The 15700-nt window shown below is 40.2% G+C and overlaps 1 protein-coding gene and 1 non-coding gene across 21 annotated transcripts in view; both read right to left on the minus strand.

Annotated features, from left to right (window-relative positions):
• Positions 1-15700, minus strand: part of CAST (calpastatin) — a 111184-nt gene that overhangs the window by 34766 nt on the left and 60718 nt on the right. For 4 of the 20 annotated variants that reach the window (XM_077863887.1, XM_077863788.1, XM_077863820.1 and 1 more), the window contains 12 exons: positions 15546-15611; positions 14828-14869; positions 12943-12999; positions 12492-12605; positions 11181-11270; positions 7543-7614; positions 5885-5983; positions 4190-4270; positions 3568-3606; positions 2744-2836; positions 2518-2610; positions 1322-1426 (listed from right to left, as the gene is read on the minus strand). In XM_077863887.1, the coding sequence (XP_077720013.1) occupies positions 1322-1426; positions 2518-2610; positions 2744-2836; positions 3568-3606; positions 4190-4270; positions 5885-5983; positions 7543-7614; positions 11181-11270; positions 12492-12605; positions 12943-12999; positions 14828-14869; positions 15546-15611 (951 nt within the window). The remainder of the gene's footprint in view (positions 1-1321; positions 1427-2517; positions 2611-2743; positions 2837-3567; positions 3607-4189; positions 4271-5884; positions 5984-7542; positions 7615-11180; positions 11271-12491; positions 12606-12942; positions 13000-14827; positions 14870-15545; positions 15612-15700) is intronic. The other 16 variants (XM_077863844.1, XM_077863922.1, XM_077863893.1 and 13 more) reach the window with 14 other exon arrangements.
• On the minus strand, positions 4824-4928 carry LOC144303769 (U6 spliceosomal RNA). Its single transcript, XR_013370756.1, has one exon. It is a non-coding gene; the product is annotated as a U6 spliceosomal RNA (small nuclear RNA).

The following is a 15700-nucleotide window of genomic DNA, read 5'->3' on the forward strand; positions in this document are numbered from 1 at the left end:
TCTACTTATCTGATTTTAATCACTCGAAGGCTGTCCTGGGATTGCTGTTTATAGCTTTCCACCCCAAATTATTGTCTTAGTAAATCACATGAAGTATCTGTAAGTGCCATTGGCTCACTGCCCCGTAGCTCTCTGGTGGTAGAGGGACACCACTGAACCTGGCCTGATCCGCACCCCCCCCCCCCCAGGGTTCCTCCAGGATCACCCTCTCCCTGAGACAGCTCGTCTATGTGGCTGCTCTAACACATGTGCATCTCACAGTGTGTCTTCACGCAAGTTTCTTTTTTCTTCTCAATACATTACTTGGTCCTGGAGGACAAGGACTGCTTCCCCGGCTCCCTTGTGTTCGCCTCCACAAAGCTTGTCATGCCACACTGTGCCCGGTGAGCCCTCAAAGAAAGCCGAAGATAGAAACTGGCCCATCTTGGACCAGAGCGGTCCCAGACTCAGGGAGAGTTGCCGGGGTCTCACTGAGACTCACCTTCCTCAGTGATTCAGAACAGGAAGTGACAGAGGGGGCAGCAGCATTATGACAGCAACACCTGCCAGCTCCCCTCCCTGTGCTGATAGGCTGGCACCCCTGAGGGTCCCCAGGCTGGATTTCCATGTTCCCCAACTATGCTACCTTGCTGGCAGGGCCATTCCCTCTTTTCTATCCTCTTTTATCCCAGATAACTCAGTTGGAAAAGTCTTCAAAAACTGTAATCTCATGAAAAAAACTCCTCTCCACCAAACAGAAACTTGCTTTGGCTCAGAAGATTTGTTAAGATGTCAGAGTGTGGTGGGATAAATACCCCCCATCATCACACTCTAAGCACACAGGAACTCCACTTATAGAGTTAATTGTTACTTGATGTTATTCTAATTTGGGACAAGATTTTCAACATTTTTCTCCATAGTTCCACAAAGAAGCCTCTTCCCATCCCATCGACAGCATTCTCCCTCTTTCCTTATAAAGACAGGCACCTGGAACCCTTCTGAAAATATACATTTCCATGTCCACAAGAGCAGATAAACCTATTTCTCACCAGGCCACTGCTTCCACGTTATCTTGTCTCGTCAGGGGTCACTGAAGCATTGGCAAAAGAGATTAGCATTCACTTTAAATATTAAAATTCTAGATGGTTTATAAGGCAAACTCTAACTGCCCAGGACTGAAGATCTAAGTTAACCGGACTCTGAAAGTAAGATAGAATGAAGAGCAATTTGTTTTTAATCTCCAATAAAGCAAAGTTGTGTGAAAATTCTAAACATGCATAAGGCAGTTAGTTTCATAACCTGCAGACTGACGCGCTTTATCAATAAACTCCAAGGTCAGTACCTCGTCGACTTCCTTAATGGAACTGAGGTCCAGCTCGGGTTCTGGCTTCCGGCTGCCCAAAGAAGCTGAAAGAGCCTCCAGTGCTTGATCACTCATTGCGTCCTGCTAAAAAGGAAAAACTCTGTACATTAACAAAGACAACATCTCCTCAGCCTGCACAATCCATCCACTTCTCTGTGAAATCCTAATTTCAAATTTGTCAGAGGAGTCGTGGATTAGAGGACTTTGAGAAGGCAGTGCTACTTGAAACCTAAGAAAAGAGAGAAAGGAAAAAGAACTTACCAGTGAAAAATACTGGGGCTAAGATACTTCCACAGTGTCTTACACAGTTTCTACCCTCAGGGGCACACTTCACCCCTTATTTATCAAGCTATAATATTATTATAAAATACTTGCATAGAAATAAAAGCTCCAAGAAGTAAACTTTCACTTTCCTGTTTTTTTTAATGTGTCTCTAAAAATAATTTCTGACAACCCTGTCCCTTAGCAAACTAGCTAAGCCCAGGAAGCCGGGAAACCCAGAGTGGCCCCTTGCAGCCTTCTTTTCTGAAGGCACAATGGCCAATAGCTGTAGGAACTCCCACTCTTGGGGTGTGGTGCTCTCACCGCTCCCCAGCCTGCCAGATAAAAATAAACTGTCCCCTCCAGGAAGGGAGAGGCAGAGCAGATCCAACAGACATGCTCCTTGCACTATCTGGACTGTCTGCAGATGGAGCACGTTTTCTCATCCAGCCTTGAGCCGCTGGATCACCTTTCAAGATTTGTGACAATTATGTGACTGTGGTCAGGAGAAGTGACCTGAAACAGCTAGGCCAACATTCCACTAGTGATTGATTCACAGGTCAAACTCCATTAAAAAAAAATCACGGTGAAGATGTTATGTTCCAAAGGTACAATTTTTTTTGGTGTCTTGTCTTTCTGTATATTTTAGTGGTGAGATACTCTTGTTTCACAATGAAGAAAACTGTTCTGAAATCATGAACAGCATTCGTAGAAACACAGAAGGCTTGCCTGGAGATAATCAATAGAACCCTGATTGGATTCACTAATCTACACAGACCCGAGGGAAAAAAGATGCTCCACATCAGGAATAACGCTCTATTGTGATTATCCTGAATCAGCTGGATCAGGCTCAGGAAAGTAACTGCTGTCAGGAGAAGGACCGTGGTTATTTTCAAAGAAGTAATTATTTATACCTCCTCCACCTTTCTTTTTTTCTCTTGGGGTGAAGCAGCACTTTTGGTTACCCTGGCTGGCTGGGCTTTTAAAATCTCTTCTCCTGTAGATTTCTGAAAGGCAAAACACAAAAGATCAGACTTAAAGATGAAAGAAGGGCAATTACAATAACCAGAACTAAAAAGAAGTTGTTTTAAAGTCTGATACGGTTTCTAACAAGCACTGCAATTATGTTTAAAATAATACCTCTTCCTTAGTTTTCTTTCCAGCATCGGTAGGTGAACTGCAGGTGAAGTCAGATGACAAAGCATCTATGGCATCATTGGGCCCCATGGGTTTCTAAAGAAACAGGGACACGATGGGGCATATATGAGAGTCATTCAAGTTAAGGATCACAATATAAACTCAGCAAAGGAAGAATAATCTGACATTCCTTTACTACCAAATAAAATACCTTATCAACTAACTCAGATGAAAGCCTACATTTGGAAGGGAATGGGTGCTCACTAATCCTATTTGCCTGTTTCCCTCTTTTAAATGGATCACGTGTTAGGATATTCTCATTCTATTAACATTTATTTTACTGCAAAACTTTCTTGGCTCCATTCTTCTTCCTCTAAAAAAAAACAAAAAAAACAAAAAAACAAAACAAAACAAAAAAAACTACGTATGAATCCATGAGCACTGAAACAACCCCCACGTCATCCCCGGCCTCTGAACAGATGGAAACTTAATCTGATTTAGAGATTAGCCATAGACATAATATAGAGAATTGATGACATATCCCCCAACTAAAGATTTTTTTTTAAAGACTTATTTATTTGAGAGAGAGAGCAAGGGGAAGTGAGTGTGAGGGGGGCAGAAGCAGAGGGAGAAAGAAAGTGAATCTCAAGCAGACTCCCTGCTGAGCACAGAGCCTGACCTGGGGCTCAGTCTCATGACACATGAGAACATGACTTGGGCCGAAACCAAGAGTTGGACACTGAACTGAGCCACTCAGGTGCCTCCCACAACTAAAGATTTAAAAACAGGTTAACCTGGATCTCAGAAGAACATTTATGTAAACTCACCGAAGAGTCTGGAGGAGGCACTGTGATACCTTCTTTTTTCTGAAACAAATATTAATTTGGTCATGTTGAGCGACCAAAAGTAATTTTTACAACAGGCAAAATGTAAGGCTCAGTGAGTGTTATGAATTGTGTTTTCCCAAAAGTCATATTGTTGAATTCCTTTACCCCTAGTACTCCAGCATGTGACTACATTTGGACAATGGGCCTTTAAAGAGATAATTAAGGTTAAATGAGGACATTAGGATAGGTGGTGGTCCCATATGCCTCCTGTTCTTATAGAAGTGGGGAAACATGGACTAGGAGATGCACAAAGAGGGAAGATGGCCATGTACATACCAAGGAGGGAGGCCTCAGATCCTTCCCTCACACCCACGCTGCCCACACCCATTCCAGTCTTCCAGCCTCCAAGACTGTAGGACAATGTCTTCCTGTTGTTCAAGCCACCCCAGTCTATGGTACTGAGTTATGTCAGCCCTAGCAAATGGATACACTGAGAGTCACTGTAACAAGTTCACCTGCCCCATCATATTTTCTAAATCTAAAAAACGTGACTATACTGAAGGGATAAAGATCATGTTCTAAAAAAGTAAACAGTAAAAAAGTAAACGATAATTTAACTTACTGCCAAAAGTTCCCTGTACTTTGGAGGAAGTGTGACTTCTCTTTTACCTAATTCCTCTATGTAGGTGGAAGTCATCGGATCCTGGAATAAAAACCACACACAGGGATATTATATAATTAATTAGCTGAGAACGTTGTATGTGTATTCAGCAACCAAACTACTATTCCCATTAGTAATTTATGGAGTTACTGAAATGAAATGTAAGCCATTAAAAAGCCAATGCTTTACACAACACTGAAATTAAGTTTATACAACACTTTAGTTAGCCTAACCCATATATAATAACTAGAAAACATTCAAACCACTATATTAAATTTAAGTCTTATATCAAAGTACATTTTACTTTAAAATGTTTTTCATTAACTATTTCCAAAACATACAAAAAAGTTAATAATAAACATCTCTATAACCTGATACCCAAGGCTTTGAGATGTAATTTCTAAGACAAAAAGGTCTGATAATATATCCTGGTTAACTAACCTCTATAATCTCATTCATCTTCCTTATTAGCCAGTCATCATCTAGAACTTTATTACACCTACCCACTTAAAACTGAGTGCATTTTAACACAATTATTCCATATGTAGGTACCCACAAACAATATGTAGTATTACTTTGCATATTTTTTAATTGAAAAAATATAGAATGCTTTACAAATTTGCATGTGCTCCGCACAGAGTGGTCAAGCTAATCTTCTCTGTATCATTCCAATTTTAGCATATGCACTGCTACTGAGCACTATTTTGCATACTTCCAAATGTTATAGAAATGGCATATTTTAGATATCATTTTGTATTTTTATTCAAAACTATGCTTTTGTAATGTATCCATGTTGATACATGAATAATTTGTTTTAACCCCTATAAAGTGTTCCATTATATCATCTTGTCTGCTGTTGATCAAAATCCTTTCCAAATGTTTTATTCTTATAACTCCTGGTACACACGGGCAAGGCTTCCTCCCAGAGAATCTCTCTCAAGGTGGAACTGCTACCTGAAGAGTAAGCACATCTTCAATATCTACAAGCTCTACATGAGCTGTCAGACATTTATACTTTTGCCAATCTGATGAGTGTGAAATGGTCTCTTCATAGTTTGGTATCATTTCTCTAATTCCTACAGAATTTTACGTATTTATGAGCCAAACAAGTTTTCTCCTATTTTTCTATTGGGTTGTCTTTTTTATTTACAATTCTTCATAAATTCTAGAAAAACAAATCCTTTGTCATGTCTGTTGCCAAGTATTTCCTCCAATCTACAGCATATCCTTTTAATCTTTTTAATATCAAGGAACATGTAATTTTTTTTTTTTTTTTTTTTTGCTTTTTTAGGAATTAGACGGGGCAGGGGGGATGAACTGAGGGTGGTAAATTTCTAGAAGTCAAAATAAGTTCAAGTCCAGTGGACTTAAATCTCAAGGACAGAAAAATCTTTGTAACCCAATAAGGTTTATCCCAGCACCAGTCATAACACAATGATCGATAAATGGTCACTGAGTCAATGTAATAGATAGCTACCATAGGACAAGCCATTTCCACTCCCAACACTAATTTGTAGTTGCTATTATTAATAATGCCACCATCTGCTTTACTCCAAGTGACAGAGCATTAGGTATTCTTTGGTGCCTCATGACCATGACCGTATCTGCATTCCTACCCATTTAGTATGAATCTTTACAGATATCAAAAGCACATACTGAAATTTCAGGTCCAGTATATGGTACATTATCTTCTTTAGTTTCTTCAGGTTTTCCTAGAGTGTCTACTAAGTCATCCAAAGCAGCATCCATGTCTGACTAGAAAAGAAAGAGGGCAGGTATTTAAATGCTATTTGTAATACATATTTCACTTCTAAATTTTTAATTAAAAAATTCTTTAAAAAAATTATTTATTTCAGTGAAATTAAGAGAGAGAGCACACATATGCACACAAGCAGGGGGAGAGGCAGGCAGACATAGAGGGAGCAGCAGACCCCCCCGCTGAGCAGGGAGCCTGATGTAGGACTCTATCCCAGGACTCTGAGATCATGACCTGAGTCAAAGGCAAACGTTTAACTGACTGAGCCACCCCAGGCGCTCCAAACAAAAACATTCTGTACAGAAAAACACCAAACATCAAAAGTTCTTTAAACATCAAAATTGTAAAAATCTGGTCTCTAATAGACTTTATTACATAAGGTCCTAGAGTACACATTCTACGTTGAAAGGACAGAAAGCCACGTTGAGGTAAGAATCACAACTTTAGGGGTGCCTGGGTGGCTCAAGTGGTTGGGTGGCTCTCTTGATTTCAGTTCAGGTCATGATCTCAGGGTTATGGGATCAACCCCAAGTAATGTTCCACCTTGGGGAGGAAGCCTGCCTGAGATTGTCTCTCTCCCTCTCTCCCTACTTCTCACCCCCTAAAAATTACAACTTCGGTAAGTCTAATGGTATTAACTACATGAACAAATGGGTTTGTTAAAGTTGCCAGTCCAATGTATTGACAGTTAAAAAAGAAAAAGAACAAAACACAAAGAATGATATTGTATGCAATAATGTTATTGTATGCAATAGGAGAAATGCCTAGTATTTACTGCATATCAGTTTTCCAGAGTTACATATTTACAAAGAACTCCAAAAAAACCTCTAGGTAACACCTCTTCCTATTAGAGTATTTCAGAAATGGATTGCCTGTATTCTTTCATTCATTTGTGGGTTTTTTTGTTCACTTGCTTACCTGAAGATGTTTACAAAACAAATTACCTGAACAGGATGTTAAGGTTATAAGAAGTGACAATTTACTTTGTCAATATGAGTTTTAATCAGTATAATGAATGTAAGAGTGCCTCTATCCTATCTTTGAGGTTAAAAATGATTCATTGTGAAGAATATGTTGCATTTAAAACAAGACTTCTGGGAAAAGCCCTTTATTTACTTTATTTAACCCAGGTTAAAATGATTAATTTTTTTTCCCCTTCAACTACCATATTCCCACTACAGTTTTAGGAACTGATCATGTAATACAATTTGGGATCTGTTAGCTTTAGACTGATTAATTTGGAAATTTCCGAATAAAGACTTGCCTTATATTCTTTAGTGATACCTCTGGTTAAAGAAGTTACATTTGCAAGAGAGAAACTGGAATGTAAACTCCATGGGATGTAACTAGAGTTTTTGGAATGGAGGGTTAGAATATTAAGTGTTCCAAACATACCCAGAAAAAAAAAAAAAATGACACTTTTAGCTTATAGCAATAATTCGTTTAAAAGGTCTTTAATCTTACTTCATATGGTTTGCCCTTAAAAAAATCAGATCAAGAATATAGAGACTATGAATAAATAATTATCTCATGTAGAAATGCCCTGCTATCTTCATACCTTTCCAGGTGGTTTACCCGGTTTGGATTCAACTGGTACAGCCGATGTTAATGATTTCTTTTCTTTTTTCTGCTGGGGTTTTAGAAAGAAATAAAAACTCCCTCTCATACATCTTTCCTCAACAATTTAACAAATTCAAATTCAATTATTAAATAATTCACTAAAATTCAACGATATATCTAAAGATGTGCTCATTAAAATATCAATAGCATTGATCACACACTGAAGAGCTGCTCTGTGCCAGATAACATGTTGTATGTGTTATCCTTTATCAGGACAGCGTAAATAACATTAATTTCATTTAGTGATGTGGAGAGCAAGACTCAAAGATATTAAATAATTTTTCCCAGTTCACACAGTAAAGGAAAGACCAATGCTTGAATCCAAAACTACTGTCTCTTTCTTCATGGCTCTCCGTTGCCTCTCCCAGGGCCCATTGTCAGTCTGCAGCACATAGGAATTTTTTTTCTCTAAGCGGCCACTTCTTCCTGTCACTGTTTTTAGTCCCTGCCTGCACACATGAAGACCTCCACACTCCCTGCTTTAGTATTTCATCATCCGCTCCTTTCTTAATCTCCCCAAAATGAATTTCCTTCCCATCATGGGTTCACTTGCTCTTTCAAAATTGCCAAAACCCTCTGATCTGCAATCTCCATGCTTCATCCAGACGTAAACATCTCCAAAGTCTGACCTCAGGAAGCACCCGTCTCCTAACTCCTCTCTCACAGCTGCCGTGGCCAAGATCACCCAGTTCTCTTCTGGCCTTTGGGCCGTCTGGTCTCTGGCACCTCTTTCGCGCTGCCCCCAGCCCTCCACATTCTGCACCTTTCTGCTCTGCACTGGTGATCCCAAGCAAAACCATCCTCTAGGGCCAGGCCCAAGTGCTTGCAAGGACTGGCAGGAACTAGACAGGTGAAGCTGTCCATTTAAGACAATAGAAAACTCTCTCATGTGGAGGGCTCTGGAACGTGGCAGCAGAGCATGAGGGTGGGGAGCACAGCAGCTGCCACCTACTGGCCGCAGGAGTCTTCAGGCAGGTCACCTCTTCTGTAGCTCAGGATCCTCAAGTGGGACACTGACTGCACCTACCTTAGAGCATAGTGAGGACTGGATAAATTTATGTACTGAAGTGTGAAAGTCCCGTTTTGGTACATGCTAAGCATTACGTAGGTACCAACTAAGTGCTAAAGAAGTGACCACTGCGATTGTCAAAAACACTCTGGAGGCCAGCAAGGTAGGAGCCGGGCTCTCGGCAGCGGAATCCACTTCCAGGATTCAGCTGCAACCTCATGAGATACTCATTCCTGTTCGTTCTTCCTCCTCCCTTCCTCCCCTCTCTGCTCACTCTCTCCATTCTCCTGTACTTCCAAACAACATTCATTCCAATTGCCCTGTTACACATCTCTCTCTGACGTTTCAACTTGGCCTATCCAAACTCAGATCACTTTTCATCCTCAACCAGTTCCCCTTCTGACTCTGTCCACCTGTCACTGGTAACCAGGGACCAGCTCACAATTTAGGGAGGTGCTCACTCACATCAGCGTGGTCCCTGTGCTTGTAGGAACCTGACAGGGCCCCCCTTGCCTCACCTTGGTATTATCGACTCTAGTTCATGAGACCCTGAAGCCCCACGTCATCTCAGAGTTTATGTTACCACTGCCCATCACAGGCAATCATTTTCTGAAACCTGAAGATTTTACCTCTGCAATGAGTCCTGCACTTCTGGTTCTATCCCAGCTCTAAGAGATGCTAAATTAGGACTCATGAAGACTAAGGCCACATTCCTTGACCAGCCTTCTGATCTCTGTTTCCGTTTCATCCCACCCACTGCCGTCGCTCAGTCCTGAAGCTGGGTGCACTCACATCACTCAACTGCTCTCCAACCTTCAACATTTATCCTCTACTGGTTGCATAGCTACCACTCCAGTCAACTCATCTCAGCCTTCCCCACAGCAGCGCCTCGTCCTCTGTTTCTGGTCTCACAGTCCCTCCCACCCCCACCCCCGTACAATCCTGGTGCTTTACCCATAGTGGAATGTACTTTGTACCCAGAACATCTCACACTTTTGCACTTTGCTGAACCTACAAGCCTGCAACTACCCATCCTTTATGTCAAACTCAAAATGGATTGACTCAAAGTCCCATGGATTCCTACAAATGGACAAAATCCCTCAGTTCCTTAACCAAACACCTTCTTGTAGGGGTCTGTCTTCATCGGCCTTGGAATGCAGTCCCAGGGATTCGGTTTTTTTCTGGCCCTGGATAGGCTAGCCTGCAGCTAGGGTGTCCTGCAGTCACACCACAGGGCATTAAAACATGGTATGGACTCCCCTCTTTCCCAAAATGAAGATCTGAACAATTCTATTTTATGGGAGGCGAATCAGAGGCAAATGAAAGAGAAATGTTTTGTCCTAAGTTCAAGGCCAAGTCAACGCACACCAGATTTCCACATAAGCCTCTTACTTTACTGTTTAGCTTTCACTTTCTTCCTTGGCTACTTTACATCTAGCACAAACTTTCAAACTAATTATATTTTTAAAGCTTTTCAAATCTATCAAATCTGCTAAATCTATCCATTTTTCAAACCATTTCATCTAAGTACCCCTCATCAACACCATGCAGTAATGTATACCCCTTGGGGACAAGGGTGCAAGTCTCAAGGTGATATGCATAGTAATTAGAGCAATATAGTTTGGCTACAAACTAATGTGACTCTTCCTTTTCAAAATCTGAGAAAAACTGATGTTTCAAGGAGATGTGCCATACTTTTTATCCTAGGACTTTCCTTACCATCTAGCCTACAGGGGGATACCTTTCCCATTTTGAAAAGTGGAAAAACAGATGAATACTTACTACCTAAAAAAAAAAAAAATTTCATTTCCATCTTCTTATTGTTGTTGCATTTACTTACTTGTGGCTTCCAGAGAGACAGATAGCATTTCAAGGGAGACACGGTCCATAAACTGATTACTGACTCTATCGCTATGGGTAGAAACAGTAGACTACTTCTCATCTTACATTTCCAGGCTAGTATTTGAAGGAGCTTCTCAAGTGACCTAAGGAAGACTCGCCCATCATTAGTCAGAGGGACACACATCCTCTCTCCAGAGAGGGCTGGGAACGTCTCCTTCTAAAATTTCCCCCATCAACTCATGTAGATGCCAGGACTGTTTGTGACTTACGCTTATCAAGGTAGATTCTGTCCACGTTGAAAGCTGAGAGAAGTGCTTGCTCAAATATAGCAACTTAATTTACTTTATTTCAAAGCTATAAATCTTGAAAGCAGGACCTGAGTCAACTCACATTTTATTTTTCTTGGTACTGATACTGGATACATGGTAGGTGCTCAATAAATATTTGCCCAATATATGAATTCTTAAATCGGTTTTGCTATCCTTCTTACTCTATAACCTTTAGATGTGAACTCTTCTTCAGTAAATTTCACATAAGAACATATTTGGTTTTACCAAATACAGGTTATTTGAGTGTGGGAGCACCACAGGAACTAAAAGGTTACTGAGAAGCAGACGTGAAGCGCAGGCTGGAAGGGGTCTTCACCAAGCACGCACTTCCGTGGAACAGACCTGATAGGCCGCGAGGCCCACCTACATACTTTATGTCTGCCCATGTGTGCTCACCTTGTTAGCTGCTGTGGCAGATGCTGCAGCTGCAGCTGCACCTGCAACAACACTCTCCCCACCGGCAGAAACGGAATCCTGTGCTTTAGTCTAAAGGTGGGAGAAAAAAGATTAATAGAAGTATCTTTGAGTGACGATTTTCAAGATCACGCATTTCAAGTATCACTATTAAGCCAGTTTACCATCAAGGACAACTTGCAGAGGAGCGGTTACTAGCTTCTACTGTGCATGGTACAACACTGGGCACCATGTAAGTCTGGACTCAAGAGCATAGAGTCCCCCCAGGTGCACAGAGAGTGAAATGGGCCAGGTAGGGGCTTTGATAAATTGGAGTACATATACCGGGTATAAAGCTCTTATCACTTGTTGCCATATAACCTGATTTTCAAGAGAAGCTAGAAATTTGAATTTTATGTGAAACATTAGGACTTCAATTGTTGGCAGCTCATGAAAATTAATTTTAATAATACTGTGAGCCAAACAAAATAGATTTGAACAAAACGCATAATGGCTGCATTCAGTTGGCCACAAATGCCTAACGTCTTCTTTCAAGTCCACTGTGAAGCAACCCTACCTGACGTCTTTCAAGAGCTCTCGATGGAAGAGTTCTTGTCATAAAGGTTTGTTCTTCTTCCAATAGGGGACCTCCATTAGCTGTGCAAATATGGAATCTCTTTCTGATTTGTGGCTCTCTAAATTCATCTCGTACACAACAAAATTCTCAACACTTCTTTCAGACTTCCATGTAAAGAGCAGATCATGCAAGGGACACCTGGGTGGCTCAGGGCATGATCCCAGGGCATGATCCCTTCGACTCAGGACATGATCCCAGTCTGGGGATCAAGTCCCACATCGGGCTCCCTACAAAGAGCCTGCTTCTCTCTATATATCTCTGCCTCCCTCGGTGTGTCTCTCATGAATGAATAAATAAAATCTTAAAAAAAAAAAAAAAAAGAGCAGATCATGCAGATCCTGTGGAGGGGGGTCTAGGAGGCAAGCTCTATCCCAAGCTTCCTGTCTCTGAGACACTAGAGCCTGCTGCCCTACAGTCATGACTAGATACCACCGGGCAGCGGAAAGCTAGATTGAACGTCCCTGTAGCCCATCTGATGTACTTCTTAAGTTTTTCATAGGGCAAAGTTTCCACAAGGGTACTTGCGAAGCCAGTAAAATGACAGCACCAAATCATTACAGTACAGAGCATATTCAGCATAGCTCCAGAGATTCAATTACACATGCCCATGGAGATAGAGGACCTGCATCTTATTCCCTGGCTGATGGTCGTGTTTTCTATCAATCTGATTTATTTACCTTTGGTTTTGTTGATTTCTCTGATGTCAGCTGCTCACTTGATCTAGAAGCTGCTTTTTCACTATGAACATGCTTGCTTCCCATATCTGATGCATGCTTGGGTAGGCTTTTTGGCTGAAACACACACACATCACGTGGTTAACAAGATGACAGATACGGACGCTTTCTCTATGTGATGCCAAGTGTTCCTAATGGTTGCATTCTATATACTTTTGAATTGTAGGAACTTCAAGTCATGGGACATAAATGTGATACAATTTTACTTTAGGTACAAAATTTGAAATAATACCATATCCTTCCAAATTCAGCAATTTACTAATATTAGTAAACTGCCAGTCCTACTATTGCCACATGGTGGTGCCATTTTAACTAGAAAAACAAACATGTCCAGAATTCAATTCCTCACACACAAAGTTTCACCAAATATCAAGTCCTAAAGACGATCATTTACCTCTTTGTGTTCCTTTGGCTTTACTTCTTGGGGTTTTTTTTCATGGACCACAGATGGCTGTCAATTTCAAAAGATAAAATCTCAATTACATCGGAGTCCTTTCTTATATTATTTCCAGGTAGACTCAAGAACAAAAATTCTGGGTACCCTGGGTGGCTCAGCAGTTTAGCACTGCCTTCAGCCCAGGGCGTGATCCTTGAGACCCAGGATCGAGTCCCATGTTGGGCTCCCTGCATGAAGCCTCCTTCTCCCTCTGCCTCTCTCTCTCCCTCTCTTTCTCTCTCTGTTTCTCAGGAATAAATAAATAAATACAATCTTAAAAAAACAAACAAACAAAAATTCCAATTAGATCCATTTGCATCTCTTGGGAAAGACCCGTTTAGATAAATACACATGTGCTACTCATCAGTAATTATCCTACCATCTAGTAATGACAATTTAAGAGTAATGAAAAATACAGTATTTGATTTAGAATGATTTTTCATATAAGTATGTATTTCTAACTTATTGTTTTTCATAATTCCTACAGCTCATTTGGTAACTGCAGGTCTAATCACAAAGAGGTCACATGATCCCTAGGACCTCTGCACTTACTGATAGGGAACCCCCTCTAGAAATTCTTTTAAAAATCTTCCTTCATAGGAGATGAACACTGTAGTTTAACGATTTACAGTCTTTTCTCTATTATAACTAGACGAGGTAACATCAGAAACCCAATTCTCCTGAGTTGACTAAACAGCCAAAACTTAAATATAGAATAGTAGACAATTTCCGTCTCACTGGTGAATTCCTTCTCTACAGTGGACCATGGAATTGTCATTCTAAGGGGGGCAACCCTTAGATAACCCTTAGATAAACCAGATAAGTCTCACCTTCCACCCAGATGACCTCACCCTTGCCTGCATTTAAACTACAGCTCTGTGCTTTCTTAAAGTACATCTCTGTGCTTTCCCACAGGACACCTTTGTGGTCTTATCTTGAGTACTTGCTTAAGCATGCTTGCTTGAAATAAATAATGTGTAGCATTTTATGGAGGAGAAATATTTGCCCTGCCTGCAGACAGACACTCTGGGGTCCATCTCCACATGGATGTAGACTGGTTTTCAGTCTAGACAGCCATGAGTCAGAGAAGGCATTCCCAAGGGAAAGCAGGAGCTGTCTCCTGAGAAACTGATAACCAGTTCTATAAACTGAGATAAGACTGTTAAGATAGGGCAGCCCTGGTGGCTCAGTGGTTTAGCACCACCTTCAGGCAAGGGCACGATCCTGGAGACCCAGGATTGAGTCCCAGGTCAGGCTCCTTGCATGGAGCCTGCTTCTCCCTCTGCTTGTGTCTCTCTCTCTCCCTCTCTGTGTCTCTCATGAATAAATAAATAAAATCTTTTTTTAAAAAAATAAAAAAGACTGTTAAGATAAACCTGCAGGCCTCTTAGGAAAGGCTCACATCTGTAAGGTATGTAGGTGCTGGGTTCAAAACACACATTTATTCTTGATGTCCTATCTTTAAAGTAATTGGACACTCGTTACCTTTTGTCCTTTCTCTTTCATTTTTGCTGTTTTTTTTTTAACAGTTACTTCACCAGTAACAAAAATCTAGATTTGAACAAAATGCCTTCTGAAATATACTGTTCTCATGTATAAAATAGTAAACACTCATTTTAGCCATGTATACTTATTGTAATTATTGTGTAATTATTCACTTATACTCTATATAACCATATTTTAAAAGATAATACAAAATTAATTAAATTAGCTGAAAAAAATATCCTTTTCTCATTCAGTAGCACCAACAGAGGAAATGGGTTATTCATTATTATTATTATTATTATTATTATTATTATTATTAAGAATCCAAAGAACTCACTAGTTGACTTAAATCACTTACCTTAGTTGATTGTGACTTCTTTTCAGGTTCTGTTTTTGCAGCCTAAACTCAGAAAAATACAGAAAGAAGAGAGGGAAGGAATTAAGAAAGGCAAAAAATACACATAGTATACAAGGCTTAACATGGATTTTCTTCAATTAAGCAAGTGCAAAGAAGATGACTTTGATGTACATATAAACTTTATGAGTTCAGTTTATTATACTTTTCTTGAAATTTTAACTCTTTAGATAAACACTTAAGCAACCTAATATTTTGCTCTCACTTTTAGACAGCAATTTACAGCTTACTTTTGTTATGTGTATCAAAGGTACGAAAACACTTATTGCTACAAACATTGTAGCTAATATATTAGCTAATATATAAATAAACATTGTAGCTAATATATAAGCTAATATATATTATATATAATATAAATATATACAAATCCTCATCCTTCAAAGGCAAAGACATACACCTTGGAGTGAAATACCACGGGTTTTGGCTGCCAAAGTGAAACTATGGTGAAAACAATGGGATGGTGACAGAGCCAAGAGTACAGAAAGCAGAGACATTTAATTTTAGCGCCAGAATTTCAGTGATGGGTCACTAAGGTCTACCAGAAAGTCTGTGATGGGTGAGAGTTACCGAAGATCTGGGACTACAATTATTAGCGTGCGCTGAGCAGCTGACGTGGCCATTAGCAAACAGAAATATCCCCTAGTACAGTGAACCACATCACCTGTTTTTTGTGTCTTTTCTTGTTAGGAGAATGCTGTCCTCCCGTCTGTTTGCTGACTGGAATAGCCTAATACAAGAGCACAGCCCCAAGTGTGATTTTATTTTATCTGACAATCAAGTAAATAACATATATCACAGGGCTCAATGTTTATATCA

Source organism: Canis aureus, chromosome 2 (assembly GCF_053574225.1).
Source record: "Canis aureus isolate CA01 chromosome 2, VMU_Caureus_v.1.0, whole genome shotgun sequence".
In the NCBI taxonomy this organism is placed as follows: domain Eukaryota; kingdom Metazoa; phylum Chordata; class Mammalia; order Carnivora; family Canidae; genus Canis; species Canis aureus.